General features: G+C 36.5%; 1 protein-coding gene across 4 annotated transcripts in view; it reads right to left on the reverse strand.

Moving 5' to 3' along the window:
- The window catches only part of ash2 (Set1/Ash2 histone methyltransferase complex subunit ash2), a 315,384-nt gene that overhangs the window by 257,716 nt on the left and 38,096 nt on the right, over positions 1-19,572 (reverse strand). For all 4 annotated transcript variants that reach the window (XM_090396985.1, XM_090396987.1, XM_090396984.1 and 1 more), the window contains exons 3-5: positions 15,173-15,262; positions 12,849-12,937; positions 2,734-2,825 (exon numbers count right to left, since the gene is read on the reverse strand). In XM_090396985.1, coding sequence (XP_090253111.1) covers positions 2,734-2,825; positions 12,849-12,937; positions 15,173-15,262 — 271 coding nt within the window. The remainder of the gene's footprint in view (positions 1-2,733; positions 2,826-12,848; positions 12,938-15,172; positions 15,263-19,572) is intronic.

The raw sequence follows: 19,572 nt of genomic DNA on the forward strand, positions 1-19,572 counted from the left end.
TCATGAAGGAATTCCAAATTCCAACTAAACTCTTAAGATTAGTTAAAATGACACTCAGAAATACCATGGGTAGAGTGCAAATACAGGGCGAACTCACACTTGAGTTCAGCATTACCAAAGGATTACGACAAGGAGATCAACTATCAACAATGCTTTTCAACCTATGCCTTGAAAGAGTAATACGAAATGTAATTATAAATAGAGGTGGAACTATTAAGAATAGAAGTCTACAGCTTTTGGCTTTTGCGGATGATGTGGACCGTATTGCAAGGACTGAGAGAAGCCTTAGAGAAGGTTATAGACAAATGAGAGAGGAGGCAAGGAAAATGCGACTACAAACAAACGAAACTAAAACAAAATACTTAATTGTTGCCAGAGATAAACAAAAATTGGGAAACAGCCAAAGTTTCAAAGTAGATGAAGAAACCTTTGAACAAGTCCAGCAGTTCAAATATTTGGGTTCAGTAATAACAGAAAGTAATGGTATGTCAGTTGAAATTATCTATAGAATAGCTGCTGCAAATAGAACTTATTATAGTATTCAGCCACTATTAAAATCGAATTTGATTTCGATAAAAAGTAAAATCCAGCTATATAAAGTAATCCTCAAACCGGTGCTTTTGTACGGCTGCAAAACATGGATCCAGAGAGATCAAAACCAATTACAAATATGGGAACGAAAGGTATTAAGAAAGATCTTTGGCCCAATTAATGAGAATGGACTTTGGAGAGTGAGGAATAACAAAGAAATAATGGAGAAATTCAATGAAGTGGATATTATTACTGAAATAAAGGTGAGAAGACTGAGATGGCTAGGACATATTCAGCAAATGGGAGATGATAGAGCGGTAAAAAAGGTCTTCATGTCTGGACCAGGTGGATCTAGGTCCAGAGGACGACCAAAAAGGAGATGGCTTGACGATGTGGAGGATGATTTGAAGAAAATGAGAGTAAAGAACTGGAGGAGCAAGGCACAGAATCGTGAAGAATGGAAGGCTATCCTGAGACAGGCTCAGGTCTTAAATAGACTGTAATGCCAAGGAGTAGTAGTAGTAAGACTGAAGAAGCAAATTATAGGCCAATGATCATTTCAGAAGGTACTGGAGAAATTGGCAAAAGACAAAATTCAGGACTGGGTAGATAGGCATATGATACTAATAAAGGGCAACATGGTTTGTAAAGGATATATGTCTTGCTTTAGTAATTTGCTTAGTTTTCATGCTAAAGTGACACTGCAGTTGGACAAGGGAAATGCTACTCAGTGATATCTTCTGGACTTTGTGAAAGTATCTGATGGGATTCCACATATAACTCGTTTGCATAAATTGGAGGAAATGGGGATAGATATAGAGTGATTTCGATAAAAGGGTGTCTAATAGAGAGATATCAAGGAGTAATTTATGGAGAAGTTGAGTCCAGGAGCAGGCAGGTGACTAGTGGTACCACAAGGCTCAGTAGATGCTGGAAATATATTGGATTTGCACTCCACGTTTTAGTGAAGTATCCATCAGTGTTAGAATGTTGGAGTCAATTATCCACCGAATGTGACGAGGGTCATAGTCATTTGATTCCATTAAAGTTTTAATGGAATCTTACAACAAGTACTTCTCACTATCAAGGGAGAAGTGAGAAGTACTTGTTGTAAGACTGAAGGTAAAGAGCAAATATTATGTACTCTATTAATTATTGATTTAACAACCCTGATGTCTAGCATCTCTGAACCTATAAGGGACAGAATCTTGAAGTAATTTTGCCTAAATAACACATATTTGCCTATCAAAAAAAATTTTAATCTCCTATCATTTACAAAACAATCTTTCAACTCTTTTTCTAGCTGGTGTTTATCAGATTCCTGTGTGAACAGCAGAAAAAAAGAAAATTAATTTTTCTGCCATTCTGCAGAAAAAAGAATTAGCAAACATCAGTACTACACTGAATACCTTAAACCCTAAGTCTGGTCTTACAGAACACAGAATGGAATGGAGATGGAATGTTCAATTTAGATAACTAAGTGTTGTGATAGGGTTAACTTAATGTTGTGTGTGTAATATTCAGTTGTATATGTTGTCTACTGTGTATGTAATTGGTCTTAGAGAGTTAACGTCTCCTAATTGTTTGTGCTTTGTGCCATTTTTACTAGGTTAAAATAAATGTTTTGTTTGTGTAACTATCTTGCCTGATCTATTTGCCAATGTCTCCAAAAAAAAAATAAGCGAACCTGCGAACCTGTCTAAGTAAGAATTGCCACGAATAGCTATAAAGGATTGTATATGTTAAGTTTAATCTTGTATATGTTCCATACTTAAATTCTTAAGCTATATTTATAATTTAGAATAGCGCAGTTGTAAAAAAAATAAATTTTCCTGAAGTACATAGTTTGAGAGTTAGTAATCTGTTTATTGTGAATAGACTTAAAACAAAGGTCATTCACCAGCAGTATGGACATATAGAGGATTATAAAGGATTAATAGCGAGGTCTATATTAAGTAGAGTATAATTTTGTTTGAGTAAAGTAGGAGAAATAAGTTAAGCTTGAAGTGCATGTGTAAAAGGAATAAAAGGTGCAATTGATAGCAATACAAAAATTGATGATAGAAAATTGATAACAGACTAAGAAATTACAAAGATGCAGCCAACATATATATTTAACAATAGAACTGCAACAGACATTATTTTACAACCATGCTGCAAGTATAAACAGATTATTCAAAAAAGAATTAAAGAATAATGTACCTTATCTTTGGAAAACATAGTTCTAGGACAACCCTCTACGGCACTTTGTTGCATAAGATTTGCTATAGCTGTTGAACACATCTGACTAAAGTCTATGGAAAAAAAGATATGGAAAATCTTTTATAGAATAATATAAATAAAGAAGAAACAAAAATTAAAACACCTTTAAATTATACAGCATATATCAATATAAATATACAATTATAATGACAATTGTCTAGTAATGATGTACAACAATGAAACTTTCCTTTAGGCTAGTGGCAATTTTTAACATAACTATATACCTTGAATACAAAAAGAGCATCCATATTGTTCCATTATCCACAAAGTACAGAGTTTCATTATCAACATTTTTACAGCAGAAAACTGCAGTGTTATTTAAAGTCAGTTCAAGATTGTTTCACGTGAAAATTGGACTAAACAGTATACTATGTGTGTGTGTGTGTGTGTGTGTGTGTGTGTGTGTGTGTGTGTGTGTGTGTGTGTGTGTGTGTGTGTGTGAGTGAGTGTGAGTGAGTGATGCTATCAATATCCAATGAGAGACACACTGCTGCTAAGAGCTAAAGCAGACAAATACAGTCACTCTAGGTACTACATCTGGTATTAGTTAAAGAGCAAATGAAATATAGCATTTGCTCTTTCTTAATCAGTAGCATGATTTGTTTAAAACTGACTCCATGCATCAGAATTTGCTGTTGTAAAAAAAAAATGCACAAAAATAATCACCACATGAGGCTGCATGATATCTTTAAGTATGTGAACATTGCAAGGCTCATTCTATGGTGGGGGAAAAAAGACCCAAAGCAACATTAAAATCTCCAAATCAAGCATTCACACCTCTGATTTAAAAAACAGAATTTGTATTCTGAATGCAAGGTGAGAGATCAGGACCAGACTACATAAGTTGCAGTAAGTGTGTGAATAAGAGGATGACTGAAAGGATACACATTCATCTATGCCATATGATATCCTAATTATACAAAAGAAACCAAGAGACTATGCAAATGACTGGTACTTCTGTTAAATAAAACACTATAATTGCTGTCAACCATAAGACTAGCACTTCATGATAATACATTACTAGTTTCTAAACTACTGATCTACAAGTGCAACATTATGTTCTCAGGATTCACATTTTCAGCAGCTAATTCATATCCCAATGATGACCCGAGCAGATCTGAATAATCTTGGGAGAGAAAACACATGCTGAAATCATTGTCTAGAGCAGCGTTTCCCAAATTTTTCCTACAATGAAACACTTCACAAATCCTGAAATTTTAACGGATCACCTTGGTTAAAGTCGAGTATCATCAGTCTCGCATTCAATGTAAAGCTAAGCGTACACTATAGCTGAAGCAGGCTGTATCGCATCACAAAAATGCAACAGCGCACACTACAGGCATGCCGGGCTGCAGCACGTTGCATGGACCTTGCTTGTGACTGCACATTTCCTAGAATAGATAACCCCATACTTCACTTGCAGTCGGAGGTGTCGACAACCATGGGCAGCTTTCAAGCCAGCTGCTTGGTCAAGGTCAGTGTGCTCTGGCCTTAATAGTACATTCCACAAAGTGAGGAGCAGCTGATTTTCAAGCATGTTTGAACTTGTCGCAGCATTTAAAACCATTCCAGGCTAATATTAATTTTGATAATTTTTCATGGAACACTTATTCACTTTCCGAAAAACACAGTTTGGGAAACCCTGGTCTAGAAGTTGAAAAGTGATAGTCTACAAGGTTGGAAACCTCTTCAAAAAAGAAAATGGAGTATCTCATCTTTATTACAAAACTTTGAAATTAATGATATCTTTTTTCTTTTCATGCATAATGACCTTGTGTTTTCAATGATGTAAAAATCTCACATAATTATTTTACTTGATATGTTCATTTTTTAGTTTTATATATACATATACTGAGTGAAAAATTTCTCAAGGGCTCACTTTAGTGAATACAGAAGTGGTAAACCCAAGGTGCCTGATGCTAGACTATGCCTTACTTCATGTAATATACAGGGTGATTCAGAACTCTTGGGCCAAACTTTAAGGGGTGATAGAACATACCTAAACAAGCACTTTTCGTCACACAATGCATGGTCCGAACTCAAGCAGTGAAGCACTAGGGGTTAGCAACTACGGTGTCAGGAAATGAAGACACACAAGAATGACGGAGGAGATTTGAAACAATTGCAGAAATTACAGAACATAAATTAAAAAATTTTATTGAACAAATTACAGAAACTGCTCAAAAGAGCAACCGCCAAGCATTTCTCATACAGCGGCAGCAGCAATAGAAATCCTGGCAATAAGGTCCTCATTGGAATCGATGGGGCTATTGTAGATCAGGCTTTTCATATGGCCCCACAGGAAAAAGTCCAGACATGAGAGATCGGGCAATCGTGGCAGCCAAGCAATGGAACCACCCTGACCAATCCATTGTCTTGGAAATGTTGCATCCAAGGCGTTCCACACATCCACGCTGAAATGGGATGGCACTCCATTGTGTTTGAATGTTTGCTGGAACATGGTCCAATAATTCTGGCAAGACCTCTTTTAAAAATACAAGGTACATTCTCCCATTCAGTCATGCTGACAGAAGGTATGGGCCAATCAAATGGTCATGTAGGATTCCAGCATAAACATTCATGGAGAAACGGCACTGGTACGAATGTGGATGTGTGACATGCGGATTACTGCTCGCCCACACATGATAATTGTGTGTATTAAAAATGCCCTCACATGTAAAGGTGCATTCGTCAGTGAATAAGACATGTGCATCAAAGTCCAGTTGAACTGCAGTCTGCTGCAGGAACCACTGTGCAAAATCCACACGAGGCCAGAAATCTGCAAGTGTCAAGGCATGCACCCTCTGTGTATGGTAGGAGTGTAATTGTTCGTCTCGTAGAACTCGCCACACCATCAATTGGGGCGCATGTATGGCATGGGAAATTGCTCAAGTGCTACATTCCCGAATGTAGCACCCTACATAGAATTTCCTCTGTAGCACGTGGCATCCTCACATTCCTTGTATGCCCTGTATCCTGCATGCCCCTGACAAAGGAGCCCATTTCGCACAGATACTGGTGCAATCACTGAAAGGTTTTACAATCAGGCACTCGTCTGGTCGGAAAGCGCTCTCGGTACAGTCTTTGGGCTTCCCTCAAATTACCATATGCAGCTCCATAAATGAAATGCATGTCAACCTTCTCCTGATTTTATGAAAGAATCCATCCTTTTTGCACTCCACGGTAGAAATAACAAAGTGTTCACTGAAATAAGCGTTCACTGGAAAGCGCCCTCTAGCACTTCACAGCTCAAGTTCGGACCATGCATTGTATGACGAAAAGTGTTTGTTTAGGTGTGTTCTATCACCCGTTAAAGTTTGGCCCAAGAGTTCTGAATCACCCTGTATAGATGTTATATTACTTGTAGACTGGTCTCTACTCTTCTCTCCTCCCTTTTTTTTTCTTTCTTCTTGCTTCTTCTCCCCCCCCCCCCCATGCTATTAGAGTATTTGAGGGATAGGGGTGAATCTTTCCTATGTACTGTTTCTTTTCATCTCATGCAGTGGGAGTCTGCCTTCTCTCCTAGGTATATGCCTCACCCAGTAGACTGAACTCATATAAGGTTGGCATCATCAGGGGCATGTGGCTATAAAACTTTGCCAGATCTGAATGCAGACAGACCTCAAGGAAGATGATAGAACTAGGGCATACCCCAGAAGCAATGTGTATGGGCGTTGTCTTCCCCCCCCCACACACACACAAAAATGGGCAAGGGCTACTGCATCAAGAGTGGGTGTGGCAAAAGAAGATAGCTTAGAAAAGCCAAAGTAAAAAAGGGCTTCACACATCACAATAGGAATCCTGAATGTGGGTTCTCTCTCAATGGAAGGAACCAAGAGGTTGTAGACTTGGTGGAGAAGGCTGGCAATACTGTATGTGCAAGAAACAAAATGGAAAGGACAAACAGCACGAGAGATTGGAGAAGGATGCGAGTGTTATTTTATTGCAGCATGAATGGAGTGGGAATTGTGCTCAATCAGGAACTTAAAGAAAACGTGTTAGAAGAGAATTGAACATCAGACAGAATAATTGTGGTGAGTATAGACCTTGGTGGAGAAATTCTAACTTTAGTGAACATATATGCACCTCAAGCTGGCTCTGAAGACGACGAAAGGAAAAATTTCTTTTCATCTTCACAATAACAAGAATGACATGGAGTCAGCAAAAGGAACAATGAAGATGATTGGATTGCTGATTATGCAATGGACACTTTCTACAGCAAACTGCAAGCATAGATACAGCAATTGGGGGGGGGGGGGGGGGACACTCCCAGGTAGACTATATACTCTGTAGAAAAGAATACATGAAGGAGGTAAATGATTGTAAAGTAATACCAAGAGAGGCAGTTGACAGAACAGCACAGGCTTCTTCTACTCTGCTAAGTGAAAATATAAGGGATAAAAAGGAAGCAAGCAAAAAGGGATAAGCAAAGCAAGATGGTGGGAGATTGGAGAAAATGATCTCAGAAAAGAGTTCATCAAGAAGGTACAAACAATGATTGCTGAAAATGAATCGATGGGAGATGAAAAATGGGATAACAAAATGGAAAACATCCGTAACATTGGGAAAGAGGTGTTGGGCCAGGCAACAGGAAATATTAAGGTGGACAAGGAAATGTGGCAGTGGAGCAACAAAAGTGTATTAGGGAAAAGAAAATAGCCAAGCAGAAGTGGGACAGAGTAGGTGATGAGAATAGCAGAATAGAATATAGAGAAGCAAAAAAAAAAGGGGGGGGGGGGAAAGAGAGCAGTAGCAAGATCTAAAGCTGAAGCCTATGCTAACCTGTATGAAAATCTGGATAACGAAGGTGAAGGTGGTGTCAAAAAGACCCCCAGGATAGCTAGACAAAAGGAGTAGTAGAAAAATAGAGATATATACAGGGTGTTTCAAAAGGGTGTATACAAGTTTGCAGGAGAACAGAGAACAACCCGGAAGAAGTACAAAAGCTGAGTGAGTGTCATAATGTAGTGAAACACATCAATTTTTGGAAGTTTTTTCACTTGGTTATACTATAAATTAAAGATACCAAGAAATTATATACTTGGTTTAATCATTTATCCAAGTGTAAGCAAACAAGTTTGCACCTGAACTATTTTCAGGACTAGGGCAACTCATATACAGAAGCTTATGACTTCACATCACTTGCCTTAGTACCCCATAATGCAAAGCACATATCCTTACAGGTATGTATAATGCTATGCATTATGGGAAGGGTCACTACCCAGACTACTTTCGACCTTAATTGAGGTGAAAAAGTAAAGGGGTGCTCATCATAGGCTTAGAATAGTTAGTATAGGGGTGCAAAAAGTTACACCATTACTAACTTCTGATCAATAATTTTCCTCCAAATTAATCTGTTATCTGTCAAGAGCCCAATATTATCAACCTTACATTTCTTTCTTTTAAGGCACTTTTAACTATATCTAGCCACCTATATCTTGATCTTCCTCTAGGTCTTTCCTACCAACCTGGCAAAGAACACTTGTTTTGCTAATCTTTCCTCGCCCATTCTGTTTAATGGACCATGCCACCTGAGATTAGCTCTACTAACACATTCCTGAATGCTAACAATAGCGAGTTCTTTCCTAATATACTCATTTTTGAAGTATATTGCCATTGATGATATCTGTTCATTCCACTAATCTTTCTGAGAACTCTCATATCAGAAGTCTCTAGCCTTTGATCAAGTGTTTTAACCCAGCTCTCAGATCCATAAGTTAAAACTAGTTTGAACAGTCTTGTATACAGCTAATTTAGTGTTTTGACTAATTTATTTCTTATTCCATATAAATTTATTCAGCTGACTTCCTATCATATAGGCTTTGCTAATTCTGTTGTCTATTTCCATGTTTAATTTACTATCTTCACTAAAAATTGTGCCTAAATAGCTGAAATGTTTTACTTGTTCTGTATTTTCTATAAATTAAAGATGTCAAAAAAATTATATTATTGGTTTCATCCTTTATCCAAGTGTAAGCAAACAAAGTTGGCACGTGAAGTCACTTCACGACTAGGCTACTTGAATATAGTGGCTAACGACTTAACAACTGTCCTCGTGTCCATAATACAATGCACATATCCTTACAGACAAATATAATGCTATGCATTATGGGAAGAGCCACTACCCAAAAGTGATACTAAGATTGAAGTAATGCAGAAGTCATATTTCCATATACAAATAGCAAAAGGTATCACACCTTATTACTAAAATACTCTGAATTATTCGACATATATATATTAGACACATATATATGTTGAAAATTTTTTTCCACTTGATTGTGCTATAAATTAAAGATACCAAGAAATTATAGTCTTGGTTTAATCCTTATCCAAGTGTAAGCAAATAAAGTTTGCAGTCTCATCAGAGGTAGATCATCACTTCTGGGTTTCACTCCCACTGATGAGACCTCAATAATAAAGTCTGAACTGGTCTGGGTAGTGGCCCTTCCCATAAAGCATAGAATTATGGGAAGGGCCCATAAGGCAGAGCATCATAATCTGAAAGGAAATGTGCATTGCATTATGGGATACTAAGGCAATTGATGTGAAGTTATTAACCTCTATATACAAGTAGCCCAGTCATGAAGTGACTTTGTGCACAAACTTTATTTGCTTACACTTGGATAAAGAATGAAACCAAGAATATAATTTCTTGGCATCTTTAATTTATAGTACAACCAAATGAAAAAAACTTTCAACAAAGTTCTATAATTTCACAATTCAGGATACAGTTGATGTATCCTTTTTCATTGTCTTTGTCTTTTTATTGCTGATTTTCATACCAAACCTATTACAACAGTTATTCAATTTAGTCAGGGAATCTTGCAGACTTGCACAGAATTTATTTAAAAGTATAACATCATCTGCATAAAGTAAACAGCTAAGATTAACATCACCAATTTTGATACCAGATTTAATACCACTTTCCTTCATAATGAAATCCATATAGATCAGGAATAACAGTGGAGATAAGGTGCACCCTTATTGCATGCCTGATTTTACTTCAAACCATTTTGCTGTACCTACTTTAATTAACTGCTGACTCACAGCTTAAATAGGAACTATGTAATGCTTGATAAAATGTCCCATTTACACCATATAACTGTAGTGTTTTAAACAGCTTTCCTCTTGGCACCTTGTCACATGACTTTTCCAGATCAACAAAACTTAAATACAATTCCTTGTTATATTTCCAAGATTTCTCAACTATCAGTCTTAAAGTGAAAATCTGATCCTGACACCCTGTCTGGCCTGATCCCCACCACAATTTTTCTTTTAACTGTTTCTAAAGTATACTTCTATAAATCTTACCAGTAACACTCAGTAGAGAAATATTTACAGTTTGTTTTAATTCCCTTTTTATAAATGAATACTATGAGAGCTCTGCTCCAATCCTCTGGAATTTCACCCTCTGACCAGGCCTTCTGAATTATGCAATTCAGCCACAGTAAAACTTCCATATTTAAGCATTTCTGGCCGAATTTCATCTACTCCAGCTGCCTTTCCACATTTCAGGTTTTGGATGACTTTTTCTACTTCATGCATTCCTGGGAGTATTCTACCATCATGCTGACACTGCTTGTTTCATTTAGAATTCATTCCAAGTAATTACTCCAGACATAAAGAATATCATTATCTTCAGTTTACATGTCACCTTTATCATCTCTGATTCCTTTCATAGTACTTTTTCCTCCATTTCTGAGCTTTTTCGACAGCCTCCAAAATATTTTGCCACCTTCCTGATATTTGTTTTCTTTGTTCTTACCAAAGTCTTCAATGGCCTTTGTTTAGCTACTTTTAAAGAGTGTTTTGCTTTTTTACATTTTCCTTTGTATTCTCTAAGAGCACAAGCTGACTTACTTGCCAGGAACTTTCAATATGCTTTCTTCTTTTCCTTCACTGCCTCTTTAACTTCCTAAGTCTGCCATGGAGTTCTAATTTTTCTATCCTTATAGACAACCTCAACACATGCCTCTCTGGCTGAATCAATCAATGTTTTTCAAGATTTGCCATTTAATCCCCAAGGTTTGGTTCTTGTTTTCAAATTCTTTCATCTTTAATTCAATGATGTATTTGAGTCTACAATTCACTCTGAAAGTTGCTCAACCTTGATTTGTTTAAAAATTTCTTACACACACTTCTTTTCAATATGAAATCCAATTTTATCCTGCTCAAAACTAAATAGTAATCACTTCCTATTTCAAATCCTCTATATTTTTGTGTCCTGAAGTAGTGGGAAAACATCACTATCAACTATAACCTAGTAAATGAGACTTTTATTTCTTCACCTTCTCTCCATGTGAATTTGTGCACATTTATATATTGGAACATGGTGTTAGTAATAACTAATGCATGTCCTGAACAGAAATCCAGTAGGCATTTACCATTATTATTAGCTTTGCACTTTTCTCCAAATTTTCCCAAAACATTTCTATATGTCTGGTAATCATTACTCTGCTGTTTAGATCTCCAACAAGTAACTTTTCCTTTCTCAATGAGCCAGCTGCCCTCTCTAATGCCTCAATTAGAGAAGGCAGCTGGTTCAAAATGCCTCCATTTCTTCCTTGGTTTTGTGCCTATTTATTGTGCCTATTTTCCCACAGAAACTTCTGTGGGAAAATAGGCACAATAAATATCATTGTCCAATTCCCCATTCTGATATTTGTCCACATCACTCTACTTGATACGGGTTGCCATTCAAGAAGATTATCTTCATATTTAGTGTTATACTATAGCTATTCCCCCTTTTCCCTGATTCTCAGTGACTTAATATAGCATTTTGTATTTGTCACTTTTCACCTGTTTTTGTCTTCTTTGTTTCAATCATGCTTTTGTCAATTTAGTACTTATCCATTTCTTTTCCATTGATTCTTCTTATGCTTCTTAAGCAATCTTGAAATCTGTTAATGTTGATTTGGGACGTGATCTGGAATTTGTTCCAGTAGCTGACCTGTTCACCCTGGTTCCCTGGTGAAAACAACAGGGGCTTTGTTGAACCAGGCAAAGCACCAGCCAGTATGAAATTCTGTCATGTTGTACCATCATTTTACATTGTGGTTTAAACCAGTAAGAATACAATTTGGTCAGCTAAATTCCAAATTGCCATCCCATCCTCATTTATTCAGTATCCAGGTAGATACCTAACAGGGTACACCACGAGAAGGTGAGGATTGGACATTAGGCCAGAAGCCCAGTCAGTTCTCTGCATTCCTTAAAAGACTACGTGAAGGTATCCTATATTTTATCTTAAGATAAACTAATTTCTAAGAAACAGAACATAAAACCTTCATGGCTATTCGAAATATGTATAACTCTATCCAGAGTGAAGGATACTGTTTTTTTAACATTTGCAAGCAAATAATCTGTGTTTATTCATTATTTTAAGGAAGCAACTTTAAAAATCCTATTATCTATGTCCATAATCGTTTTGAAATGTTCAGTACCATCCTTCAAACAACTTCCTCAAACTGTTCATCCATAGCAATCATTGCCATTCACTGCATAGATGATTCCAAAATGCCTTTTTCATTGCCATCATTATCTGAAATCAGATTCAGTTTATTATCTGAAATCAGATTCAGTAACCTGATTCTGTGTATTACATGATTTTAAGAACATCTATGGCAGTCAGGAAACACATTTGTAGAGGAACTCTAACCAATAATATATTGATCAGGTTTCATCAAGGCCTGTTGATGGCTATCATCCAGTTCAACCCCAAGGCTATCTTCCTGAACCATAATATCTAGTTAGCATTTCCTCCAATCAGGAAAGTACCTTTTTCAGTGGAAGTACCAATTAATTTCCTTTTTGATAGAAATGGGCAATACTACGTGAAGTCACAAATGATCTGCACAGTCACTATACTGAGCTTCGGTAAATGACCATTAATGTTGCAAATATTACTAATGGGCATATATTAATATAATCATGACTAACATCTGCTAATGCAAGCATGTAATCAAGCAATTTCAACCACAAGTGAATGATTAACTGAACAACCAGCAAGGAAACTTGATTTTTCAAAATTAGAAAAATAACATAATTACACTTACTTGGCTGCTTTTTTGAAAAATTTTCATTTCCAGATGGGCTGCAACTCTTACAAAGAAAGGTATAGTACGTCATAAAGGATACACATTTTCTGTGGGGGAAAAAAAAAATCATGAGTAGCTAAAAGAGATCATTTGGAGCATAGAATCTATTACTATTATCATCATCAGAGACCTCCAGGTAGTCAAGGACTCATTGAGGGACGTCATATATCACCCACACCAGCTATCATAACTTTCTTGTAAACCATTCAAGCTAGATGCAGCCACAACTTCAACAGGCAAATTGTTCAACTCACTCTCTGCTCTGAGAGAAAACTCTCAGAGCAGAGAGTGAGTTTCACCCATTTCTTGATGGCACATTCCCTTCCATGGATGCCCCCTTGTACTCAACCCACCTTCTATATAACGAAAAAAGAGTCATCAACCAATATCTCATAACCTCCTTTCAGCAGTTTAGAGGCCTCAATATCACCCCTTCTTCTCCTGTCTACCAGTGTCTGCAATCCACATACTCTCAACATTTCAATATCACAATTATCCTCCAAGGTTTTATTTGCAATTTTTGTTATATGACGTTGGAACTTCAAATTCCCATCCATCAAAACTCCAAAATCCCTAGAATCATCAATTTCTCCAAGCACAATCCCACCAATATGCCACTGGATACCTCATCACATTGAAGTGCTTAACTTTTTTGCATAATAACACTGAATTGCCAGCCAACAATATTTGCTCCCATTTCCAGCCTATTCGAACCATTTAAGTGCTATATATTAGTAGCATTCCAGATTGCCCTGCCAATCTTAGCATGATCATCAGTAAACAACTGAAAATATCCTGTCAAGTCCTTTAATCTGTGTATTAATTTTATTAATACACAGATCGAACAACAATGGACAAAGGATTTTCCATGAGGTATACCACTGGTCATCTTTAATCTGGCAAACCAACATCCTTCATATCCCATATCTGTTTCTCAACCACCCGATTATCCAAGTCAGTAGTTTATATTCTAATTCCTGTTGTCCAGTTTATGCCAAAGCCTTTCACATAGTATCCTAACAAATACCATAGGAATCACTACAAAACAAAAATCCACAAAAGAGCCCATTCTACACAAGTTGAATCATGGGATTGATGTATTAAAAACACAGGAGCATGGGAACGTGAAAGCTTTTCCATCACTACAAAACAAAAATCCACAAAAGAGCCCATTCTACACAAGTTGAATCCATTGTGTTCTTTGTATCGATCCATTATTCTTGTTGTCGATGTTCTTATTTTAGCATAACAGGAATAAATGGATGGACAGCATATATATAGTGATCACAACAGAAACTGTAAGCTCTTATATATTGCTGTTCATCCAACAGGTCAATAACATCTTGTCCATCATACTGCATCTATCAAGGACCAGCCACCTCACCCATTTATTTATTCATATGGAGTTCCCTCCCTCTTCCTCCTCTCCCTTTAGGGGGGGGGGAAACAGGTTGAGTCCTCCTAATGAGGGATTTTTGGTGTGTGTATATATATATATATCTTATGACTGTAAATCCTCCATACAAGAACTCACCTTTAATCAAAAGAGACCACGTAAAGGTTTCTCATGTCACGAATAGGAATCAAACCCAGGTCTGTTGAAACCAAAGGGCTTCGTCTACAATGACTGAGCTAATTATGTCTCTTGTTTTGTGAAAATTAATCCTAATATATCTATAATTTATACATGGGAGCAAATTTTCAATAATTAATGAGTGCAACCCTTCTACCTCATATCACATGAGTTTAACATCGCCACGTGATAGGATAAATTAGTGGATTTATCTAGAGAATTTCCTTCCTCTAGAGAATTTTGATTTTAATTTTGCATACAGGCATAGATATCTGTATGCAATCCATGTGTCTGGCAGCATTTCAAACAAGAGCCATAAATTTTAAAATATATTTTTACATAAATTAAAAATTATAAATTAAATTCATATTCCTTTGTGAGTTACTGATACTACCTAAGAATTAGAGTTATATAAATACAAAAATAGGAAAGGAAAAAAAGAATCATTAATAGAGCAACAGAGTTAATAATTATACTTCACAATCACACAGAAGTAATTTCACCTATATTTAAGACTGAAGACCAAACTAACCTAAATTAAAAATACTTATTTTTAAAAAAAGCATCAGAATTATAAATAATAATAAACTGAGGTGCAAAAATTAGAACATTATTCACAGAAAAATAAGTTTCATTCTCAACTACATTTAAACTTGCAATACATCCAAAGAGCATTAAAAAAATGGAAAAGGGGGTGGGGAATACATACCCTAATGGAATTGATATACAAGATTCATGGAACCACTTCAAACAACCTGCACATTGAAGTTCAACAGCATTAAGGTTTCGTTCCTTTCCACTAGAAAATTTTAAAAAATTTGAACTTTTCCACTAGAATTAATAAAAATACATTACAAACTTTTAAAATAATTTCAGCCTGATCACAGAAAATAGCATGCCTAACAATTTTGATCAAATGTTGCATGAAGCAAACAAATAATAAACTTAGAACACTACATCTATGCTATGATCTTCTGTTGTTTGCTGATGATGAAAAATTGGGTAGGGTAATAGTTAATCAAGTAAGTTAATCAATGTAGAGAACTTGCAGGATGATTTAAATAAGCTAGCAGTATGGGCAAAAGATAATGGGTTCAATTTAATATGGGAAAAATTTAAAGTTTTACATTTTGGGATAAAAAAGATTACAAGTTGTGTCCATACTAAGGGAAAATATACTCCAGTAAATTGATGATGCTGGGTATTTAGCAGTTGTAGAAGTAAACTTTACAGAGGTAAAGTTCAGATGGCATACTGCTAAGGTTGCCAAGGTAGATCACAGGTTTACTTGCTTAGTATTCAGGCTTATGTGCTAATTTAAACTCATTATTTAGTTTAATGGAATGAATACAGCACAGCAAAACAATAAAATACAAGTTTATTGGATACTATATTTCAGATCTGACACAGAGACATCATCAGGGATACACTCTTAAAACTGTAAAAGCACACACAAAAACACACACAATAAGTAGAAAAAATCTGACTAAAAGCCTGAAGGCCTGTAAAGAGCACTCACTCTCCATGGGTGCTGTAAAGCATGAGGCCTAAGAATTCAAGTTTCCCAAATCTTGGAACTTTTAACACAATCATATTTATTAAGATTTTAGGCTGGTTTAACAAATCAGCTGCTGATTATAAAAAAAGTCTTTAAAGTTTATATTTGTTGCAATGAAGCACAGAAGTTTTTTTGTTTTTTTTAAATTGATTCTGTGCAAGGTTTCCAAAGCATGATCTGCTAGACCAGACTGATGCTTATGGCAGCAGATGTACTTCATCTGTTCTTCTAGGTATATGTTTTGCAGATCTCACAGTTTAACCATAATAAGATAATGTGAAAGAACAAGAAACCTTGTAACCACCTGGAACAGAGAAGAGAGGGAGTGAATCTTTAGGAGAGTGGATAAGAGCAGGCCAGCTTCAGATGTTTGAAAGCAGTACAGAGATTATATATATATATATATGTGGAATTCCGGTTATTATTTTCTGAGGTGCCCCAGATAGAAAATAGTAATAACATCATTGTCTGTTTGTAGAGATGGATGTCAGAAAAGGGAGGAAATGGTACCATTGAACAGGAAGATCTCGCAAATAAAGGAGAAATTAGCTGAAAGGGAAGCCTAGGTGGAACAAATGTTAGAGGCTCTGTTGACAAAGGTTTTGTTAACACTGTACTGTTGAGAGGGAGAATGATGAGAAAATTTATGTATCTATGTGTGTGTGGGTTTTCTGTAAACAGAGAAAGACAGATGCCATTTGAAAGATGTGTGAATAGAGCTACAAAAGGCAGGCTATTATTGTTTGTTTGTTTTTTTTATGGTGAACTGGATTCTGAGGTGCTGGCTTTGAGGTGGAGGAGGAAGTATACATGTCTCAGTCATTTGCCCAAATGGAAAACACATCATCAATATATTTTGCCAGATAGAATGTTTGAGAATGGAAGAACGAGAACTTATATTTTACTGTTTGTCTATGCTATACAGCACAGAAAAACCTAATGAGATTGCTTGCTAGTGTTCTTCGATAAGCAAGTAGAGATAACAAAGTTATCATGCCTCTATATAAGGATTTGATACATCAACATCTGGATTACTCTCAGGTCTGTTCCCCTAGGTTTCTTGGGAATGAAGAAGTAATGGGGGGTTCCAGTGATGAGTGACAAAAATGGAAAGTCATCTATGGGATGGAAGTTTTTCCTCTTGGTTATACTATAAATTAAAGATGCCAAGAAATTATATTCTTGGTTTAATCCTTTATTCGAGTGTAAGCAAACAAAGTATGCACCTAAAGTATTTTCAAGACAGGACAACTCATTTATATATATAGGCTAATTACTTCACATCACTTAGTATCCCATGATGCAAATCACATATCATTACAGACATGTATAATGCTATGCATTATGGGAAGGGTCACTACCCAGACTGGTTTCAACCTTTATTGAAATTTAAATTTAAAGTATCAATTTATTAAAGATACTATAAATTAAAGATATAATGCATAGCATTATATATACATGTCAGTAAGGATACATGCTTTGCATTATGGGATACTAAGGCAAGTGATATGAAGTCATTAGCCTCTATATATGAGTTGGCCTGTCCTGAAAATACTTGAGGTGCAAACTTTGTTTGCTTACACTTGGATAAAGGATTAAACCAATAATATAATTTCTTGGCATCTTTAATTTATAATCTATAGAATGCTACCTATGAGGATAAATTGAGGATTTGTGATCTGCAAGAGTTGGTTGAAAAGAGGGGATATAATAGGAACATTTAAGTTACTAAAATGGCATTTGTAGAAGTAACAAAAAAAGGAAATATTTTAGCACTTGGCTAGAAGAGGCTGAATAACAGGTCATCCATAAAAATGAGCATGAGTGTATCAAGACTAGATAGCCTTCTTATTTGAAGAACTGTAAATGAGTGAAATGAGTTGCAAAAGTCAGTTATGAGTGCTTTGTCAGTCAATTTAAGGAGGAATACCATAAATATTGTATGGATAGTTTGGATCTCCTATTATGAGTCTTTGAACTTCATGGAAGTGCTGATGCATTTTTAGCCTTACAAGCAAGATAAGCAGAAAGTAACTGCCTGCCAAAAGTACATAAAATTTAATAAATTTAGTTTAATCCTTTACCCAAGTGCAGGCAAACAAAGTTTGCACCTGAAGTAGTTCAGGACTGAGGCAACTCATAGTAAAGGTGGACCAAGCTCTCATCACTCCTTGTCTCCCATTATCTCCCATAATGCAAAGCACATCTCTTTGCAGACATGTATAAAGCTATGCATTAAGGGAAGGGCCACTACCCAGACCGGTTTCGACCTTTATTGAGGTCTCGTCAGTGGGAAGCAGACCCAGAAGTGGTGATACTAAGGCAGAAGCAATAGAGAGGTCATATTTACTTATACGAGTTGCCCAAAGGTGTACCACCTTATTATTCATTTACTCTGGATTTAGAGAAAGATGTTGGAAGTTTATTTTCCACTTGGTTGGACCGGTTTCGACCTTTATTGAGGTCTCGTCAGTGGGAGGCAGACCCAGAAGTGGTGATACTAAGGCAAAAGCAATGGAGAGGTCATATTTACTTATACGAGTTGCCAAAAGGTGTACATCTTATTATTCATTTACTCTGGATTTAGAGAAAGATGTTGGAAGTTTATTTTCCACTTGGTTAGACTATAATAAATTTAGTGTAATCCTTTACCCAAATGAAGGCAAACAAAGTTTGCACCTGGAGTAGTTCAGGACTGAGGCAACTCGTAGTAAAGGTGGACCAAGCCCTCATCACTCCTTGTCTTAGTATCTCCCATAAATGCAAAGCACATCTCCTTGCTGACATGTATAATGCCATACATTAAGGGAAGGGCCACTACCCAGACCGGTTTTGACCTTTATTGAGGTCTCGTCAGTGGGAGCCAGGCCCAGAGGTGGTGATACTAGGGTTGAAGCAATGGAGAAGTCATATTTACCTATATGAGATGCCAAATGGTATTTCACTTATTAATAAATTACTCTGGATTTAGAGAAAGATGTTGGAAGTGTTTTTCCACTTGGTTCGACTATAATAAATTTACTTTATCTGAACATTCTGGACAATGCATTTCTTCTTACTTTGTGGTATTTCTATGGAACTGACCGTTGTCGCTTTCAGCAAGAGAATGCACCGTGTCAAGGCTGCTGCTGTAACTGCATGGTTTGTGGACATGAACACCCCCACACTGACTGGTCTCCCCAGTGCTCTGATCTCAACTCTAATGAATATCTGTGGGATGAACTGGAGAGTAAGGTGAGGTCAAGGAACGTCCACCCCCACAACAGTCCAAGACCTCATTACATGCCTACAGGAAGAGCGATCCAAAATTCACATTGGTAGCTATCGTATACTTATGGAAAATATGCCCTGTAGGATTGCTGCAGTCATCGCAGGAAAGGAGGTCGTACATCTTATCAATGTGGTTGCCATGGCTGTTTGTTCTTTACACTATCATATCCACTGATTTCTTTTCAAGCAGTGTATCAATGTACTTCTTATCATAGCAGCAATACAGTGTGCAGTCTTCACAACACTTGCAACATGCCCTCAAACTTTAGTCCATCAGCCAT

Source organism: Typopeltis vanoorti, chromosome 8 (assembly GCF_054136105.1).
Source record: "Typopeltis vanoorti isolate ZY-2024b chromosome 8, IOZ_Tvanoo_1.0, whole genome shotgun sequence".
Lineage (NCBI taxonomy): Eukaryota > Metazoa > Arthropoda > Arachnida > Uropygi > Thelyphonidae > Typopeltis > Typopeltis vanoorti.